Raw genomic sequence first — 7,007 nt, 5'->3', positions numbered from 1 at the left:
GATAGGACAGTGGCAGGAATGGGATTTCGTCCTGTCCAGTATACCAGACTTTCACCCTGGGAGAGTTACAGATGGGTCAATATATAGGGCTTCTGGAAGTAAATGTAGTGGCCATAAAGATAAAACAAAACTTCCCCATAAAATGCTCTCACCTCCCCCGGGTTTTAGGTACACTACTGTGATCTTTAGGGGCCACTCTGCTGTTACTCCAAGAACACACCAGAGTTACCAACTTCCAGGCCTTGTTCTCAAGGTGCCAGAAGGGCCAGCCATCGCTCGTCCATGTGTCAAAATGTCCAAGGCCACATCCACTCAACGGTTTCCAGGGTTTAGTGCAGTTGGGACTGGCAGCAGGATGTTGCTCTGCTGACCATATCCTGGCTTCAATAATTCCTCTTTGGTTTGCACATACAGTTGTATAGGAGAGGCAGCAATGTGTGTTAGCATATCCACAGGCCTCAAGGCTCTTTTTAGGGCTTCTCATTCAAACACCATATTACTGTCCCTAAGCAAACTGACCAGCTCTTTCTTGTTTCCAGCTGACTGTCTTTGAACTCAACACATAACTCTTTTCTAAGGCTCCAGCCTGCTGGCCTCCTCCATCAGACTTTGAGAGTAGCTCTAAGGATGAGTCTTCTGAATTGGTTGTGGGGTTTCTGGAATTGACTGTCTAATCTGATTAGATTTCATGACTATTTCTAGTAGTAAAGAAAGCATTGATAGTCCACAGCAATAGAAATATACAAAATATCGCCCTTGGGTTCTCATAATCAAACACTTATAAGAATCAATGATCTAGTTGACCATGTATTTAATACCTTTGAGCATTTTTGTCAAGCTAACAAATATAATGAGATTGGTTGGTCACTCCTAAGGTCACTGAACATAGTGAGGAAAGAAATGGATGAGGGCAAGGATTTGAATTCCTAGCTCACACATCACATAAATGACCTGAAAGCTTCTGTGCCTGTCCTGTATTAAGGCCTGTATCTCCTGTAGGTAAGAACTGAGGTTGCTGAAAAACAAAAACAGAATCTCATCCTGTGAGTGACTAAATTACATTACAAATCAAAATGCCAGGCTCACAAGTTATTTACTGTTAAAGGGAGGGCATTGATTGGGAAGGAACACCCTCCTTAAAGTTAGACTGGGAACGCGTGGGAAGATACTCATGAAGCTGGGAATGTTTGAGCACCTAAATTCTGATGAATCTGTTTTGCCAGAAGAATTAACATCTCCACCCCGAGTAGAAGCAGTCCCTCCACCCCTGTCTCAAATTAATCCTGAAGCAGTTTCCATGCAAGACAACAGCTGATTCCCCTCAGGACTGACCCCCTCCACTGCTTTTCGCTATTACTGTAGTTATAGACCTACAAGTAGACTCAAGTCCCAGCAGACCACTAAAGGTGAGGTACAAAGTATGACCCATGAGGAGGTACACTACATTCCAAAAAACTATTTGAGTTTTCTAATTTGTACAGACAAAAGTCCTGGAATGTGTGTAACTCGGTATTAAAGATGTGGGATAGTAGCAAAAGGAACATAAAGTTGGATCAGACCAAAGTTGTTGATAGGGGCCCACTTAGCAGAGATTCTACATTTTAATGTTGCAGCTATTAAAGTGATAAAGAGCTTTAACAGTTTGGTTAGTTGGCCTAAATATGGACTAACAATATTTAGTTAACCATATTGCTCACTAACCAAAGTGTACAAGCTAGTAATGCCAGATGTGCCATGGATTACTGCAGATGAAGGGATTCAAAGGCTTAGGGAGACTGGAGTGTTAGAATTAAGATCTACTCACAACCATAAAAGGGTCCAAGAGACCCTTTGGATGTCCCTACAAAATTCATATGTTGCGGTCCTAACCCCCAGTACCTCAGAATGGGATGTTACATGGAGATTGGATCCGTACAGAGTAATCAAATTAAGATGAGGTCCTAAGGGTGGGGCCTGATCCAATATGACTTGTGTCCTTATAAAAGAGGAAATTTGAACACAAAAGCACACTTAGAGGGAAGATGATACGAAGAGATGATCACATGAGGCAATCACACAAGAAGACAGTGATCCAGAAGCTGAAAAGAGAGGTCTAGCGCAGATGACCCCTCACCACCCTCAGAAGGAACCGACCTGGCTCACATCTTGCTTTTAGACTTCTAGCCTCCAGAACTCTGTGACAATAGATTTCTGTTTGAGCCACTCAGTTTGTGGTGCTTTGTTTTGGCAGCCTTAGTGAACTAATATACTAAATGTCCAAGAAGTGCTATTTCTGTTCTCATTTTTATTACTGCTACATTTTGCAAAGAGTAAAATATCAGTTAAATTCATTGATATCTTTTATCTGTGTCAGAAGAGCAACTGCCCACCATTGCCATCATAAACTTTAGCTTAAATGTACTACTTTTATGTTCAAGAGTCAGCAGGCCTACCTTCTTGCTGGCTTACTACATTTTTTGATTTTCCACTTATCTTTGTCATCCTTTATCTTTACTTATTTTGTGTTTTGTTTTCTTCTTCCTTCTTGGCTACTAGTTTACACCATTTCAACCAATAGACTTTTCCCTAAACTGTAATAGGAAGAGGATTGGTCATTGCTGTTGTCTACTTGGTCCCTTAGACAAAGTATATCACAATAAAATTTTCATTTATTCAGGAGCAATATGTGTTCACATTCAAAAGAATGACATTAAAGCCTTCAGATTTTTCTCATTCCTCGTTGATTCTTCAGCATTTTGTGTGTAATAAAGATATACTCCAAGAGTCCATACTTCAAGAAAGATATCTTTAATTGACTTTAGAACCCTTTCTTCTTCCTCACAAGGTGAAGTTTTAGAAGGACACAGATCTGCTGGTTAAATGGAATTACAAGATGTTCCCTATCAGCCTTCTTCTAGACAGCCTTTCAGCTCAGCTCTTTTCTTACATCTTTCTCAAATCTATCTCACCAAGATACTTTTCTGACACAGTTTTCATTTCTGTCTGTGTAAACAAAATGATCATACCCCCATGTATTTGAAAGTGGGTAGACAGGGCACCATCAGAAGCCAGAAATCAGGGCCTATTACTTCACAAGCTGGAATCACATCCTATAAAATATTTTAAAATAAAATATTTCCACAAATACTGACCCCTCCCCACATACACTGAAAAAGAGACTACCACTAAGCTCAAGATGCATGCAAATATAAATAGAGGGTGTCTCAAAGTCTTAGTGAAATTATGGGCTTTAATAAATTCAGAAGTATAAATGATACAAAATGAAAAAACATCATTTGAAAGGTTAATTACTTGTATTATTCTCACACTTGTTTTTAAGTTTGAAGAATACATTTTTAAATTCTTGTTTCAGTCACGCTGTAGATGAAATTTCAAAAATTAAATGAAAATCTATTACACAATTCTAAGCAAGTATAAAAGAAATGAAAAGTTTTCAAATGATGTCTCTTTTATATTTGTAAGCATTTATACTTCTGGAGTTATTAAAGTCTTAAAACCACACTAAGACTTTGGGGACACTGTTACTAATTCACTTTTTCCCTATAATAAGTCCTTTACTCCAATATGATTGTGTAATTTTTGCTTTCATGGTAGAAAAACGTTCGATTTTCTGTTTTGAACAGGGCATTTCGCAGCAGATTTTGTAGTTGCCCATTAAAAGACATTGTTCAGCAACTTCCCTGCATAATAAACCAATCTTAGTCTCTTTCTACAATACATCAAAGTGTATTTCTATTGGGATTCCTCTAACATACTCATCCTAATCTGTAACTGTGGGACTTCATTGAACTTGTTTACATTTTATCTGTTATTGTTGCTGAGGGCCTGGCTTAAAAATCTACTATAAAGAAAATATGCAGTCTCTTCCAAAAAGAATATTGCAAAACAGAGATCAAAGACACAGTTTTACTACTCAATCTGTGAAATATCAGTTTACAATTAAAGAACGATTTTAATTGTCAAAATTTTAAATTTTATTAAATGTTTGTGGCCAGGCATTGAATAAATTCCAGATCTATATAAATACACAGGCAGCTGTTTGTAATTTGCATTTTGAAAAAGCACAATGTACTTCCTGCGTCTTATTTCAGAATTTGCATTTTATTATCTTTGCCTATCCACTATATAATATGGAGTACTTGAACATCTTATTTGAATTTTCATTTTGATTGTAAATCAGATGATGTCTGACACTTTTCCCTTTTCTCCTTTTTCCCTTCTCTCAACCTCCAGGTTTATTTGCTCCCATTTCTTCTTGGCTCTAGTAATAGAACACATGAAATATTTCAATTATTTTCTTTTCAAGCACTCTTCAGTGGACCAACATTTTGTATGACTTTGGCCATTACTTACCATAAATCTAAAGGCAAAACAAAAACTAAGCTTATTGTTTTTATTCATAAATTTTCAAAATGCCATTCAGCTAATTGCACGTCTTTCCAAAGCTTGCTGTGTTTTGAATTTGGATGGAGGGATGGAAAGGAAAGCAAAAAATACTGTCTAATACTGCACCATGGGGCACCCAGAATAAACGGAATGGATGTTCCATCCAATGGAGACAGACGCCTCCAGTCACGCCAGCTGTGTCCCTATCAGAAAGCAAATGTGACATCAAGGAAAGGCTGCCAATGACAATGACACCTCTGCACACCTTCAGCTCCTTTCCTAGATTCCCACAGACACATTTTCCTCTCCTAGTGCATTATCCTCAGAGCATCCAACAACATCTTCCCCAGGGGCTCCTCTTACCCATTTCTACTCCCGTGGCCTTGGCTCCCAGATTTTCCTTAGAGGAACAGACCAGTGGTAGCTTGTGCTTTCTGCCTCCTTTCTCCCGCCATCCAACTCTCCACTGGGAAGTGTTGACATCTCTCTGACCTAGCAGGAAGTGCAAGGGAGGAAACTCAAGCTAATGTTTCTCTAGTCTGGTGATGACCCCAGTTGGAAAGGATAAGAGTTCAGGGATTCCAAATTTCCCAGTCAAAAGCACAGGTAAACAAGAAAACTAACTTAATTTTGTTATAACTCTATTCAATGTGTATTGACTCAGTCCCACCATTCTGCCTGATGTAGAAAACTTTAGTTCTTTGTACATTAACTTAGTGAAATTCAGTGATTTCTTAGTTACTTCACGTTTATATTTCAGTCATGCTGAGATTTAAAATTTTCTCTCAGGGTTTTTCTTCCTTCCTCACCTCCTTGCTGCTCACCCTCATTTCTAGGGTTGGGACACAGGAGAATGGTTGCTGCTGTGGGACAGTTTAAAAGAGAGTATCATCTCAACAGTCTTGGGTGTCAACAAGGTCTGGGTCATGTGTTAGTGAATCATGGCCCAGATGACATAGTGTAAGGTTTCTCAAACTATAATTTGCATTCTAATCATGTGGGAGTCTGGCTAAAATGCAGATTTTGATGCAGCAGATCTTAGATGGAGATTCTATATTTCTAACAAGCTTCCAGGGGATGTCATTGGTGGTGGCACTCAGACCATACTTCCAGTAACAAGGATTTGACCAATAGATGATGGCTTGGTTTCCAATAAACTCCTTGGCAGAGCAATCTATTGAGATGCTAGCTGAGTTCTCCCCTGTAATAGGCTCCACCGCAGAGGCATCATTCTGATGCCATTCCTTTTGTCCCAGTCAGGAGACTTTGCATAGATCCACGGTTCCTCTCTCCCAGGAACTCACTCACATTTGAAATTCATAAGAATATATGATGCAAGGAAGCTTGGAACTTGGAAATCTTAAGAAGCTTCTCATGTTCAACACAGCCTGCTCTCCCCTCCAACCCACCACCATTTGGTATTGAGAAACTCTCTCTAAAACTTTTCTCCCTAGGCTGCATCTGGGAAGTGCAATGCAGTTCCTCTTTATGCTCAGATTCTTTTAAACTTCAAGGGGAATTCTATTATTGACCTTCCTACCACCTACCTGGCATAGCTTGAGGCGGTAAGCGAGGAGGAGGAGATGAGTATTGAATAAGCGGCCCCACAGTGCATCTGTTCTCTTGCTGCCTTTCCCTTCTCTCCTCTGTAATTTACAGGTTGAAAGAAAAGAGCAGCTTTGTCAGCTGACATCCCTCGTCACATTCCCTTTCTTGTGCCATACATGGACGGTACATGTTTCATGCTCTGAAGTGAAAACACCTTCCCCCAAATCCTTCTGTAATTCTTTTTTAACTATCTGGGAAGGGACAGGAGCTGTCACTGGGACCTGAGGGGGTGAGGTGTACATCCTTTAATTCTCCAAAACCATCCCACCCACAAGGAAACCATGGAAGAAAAAGATGTGGCTTGGCAATTTGCAGTTTCATCCAGGATTTTTGTCAACTTTTCACCTCCTTCCTCCCTAAATTAAGTGCAACCACATGTGAAAACCCACACAAAATTAAGAAAAAATATACTCGGTCAAATAGTGCTACAAGCAGAGTTCTCTTGCAGAACAATAGGTTTTGGGAACAGATGGGAAAAATGAAAAACAATTAACTCCAGTACATAAATAGATATACAAGTTTGCATATTGCGTCACAGTTCAAGTCAAAAGAGCTTAGAGAAATAATGCTTTAGAAGATTTCAGCAGTTTATCTTGGGAAGAGGATAGTCTCTAGTCCGGATGTGTTCTGGCTCATTTTGGGAAGCTCTTACAAGAGCTTACGAATTTCAGATGATTCTGAAAGTTCTAGGCTATCGATTTAGGTAGGGACTCCCTATCAAGGGCTTTTTCTGAAAGGTTCATTTCTCTGAGAAGTAACTGAAACCATTTTATCCTGTGTGGCTTCCCAAAGCCATTGAGCCAGCTCCCGGATAAGGTAGAAGAAGCTTTCAAGCCAGAGAACCACCTGAGGTCAGATCTGCTACAAGCCTCTACCCTGAGGCTCTTCCCAGGGTCCCCACGCCTTCCTGGAGAACAGAGCACAGCAAGGGGGAGACCACAGTCGCTCTGAACCTCCTGGCCTGGAAACTTCATCTCTGATGCCCTTTCAGTCTGTACCAGCCCTTATTTGTC

General features: G+C 40.0%; 1 protein-coding gene across 2 annotated transcripts in view; it reads right to left on the bottom strand.

The window, feature by feature from the left end:
* Positions 1 to 4,235: 4,235 nt before the first annotated feature.
* C10H12orf50 (chromosome 10 C12orf50 homolog) overlaps positions 4,236 to 7,007 on the bottom strand; it is a 33,348-nt gene continuing 30,576 nt past the window's right edge. For both annotated transcript variants that reach the window (XM_057486896.1, XM_057486897.1), the window contains one exon: positions 4,236 to 4,261. In XM_057486896.1, coding sequence (XP_057342879.1) covers positions 4,236 to 4,261 — 26 coding nt within the window. The remainder of the gene's footprint in view (positions 4,262 to 7,007) is intronic.

The sequence above is a fragment of the Manis pentadactyla genome, chromosome 10 (assembly GCF_030020395.1).
Source record: "Manis pentadactyla isolate mManPen7 chromosome 10, mManPen7.hap1, whole genome shotgun sequence".
Taxonomy (NCBI): Eukaryota; Metazoa; Chordata; class Mammalia; order Pholidota; family Manidae; genus Manis; species Manis pentadactyla.
This window is presented reverse-complemented; position numbering and strand designations above follow the sequence as displayed.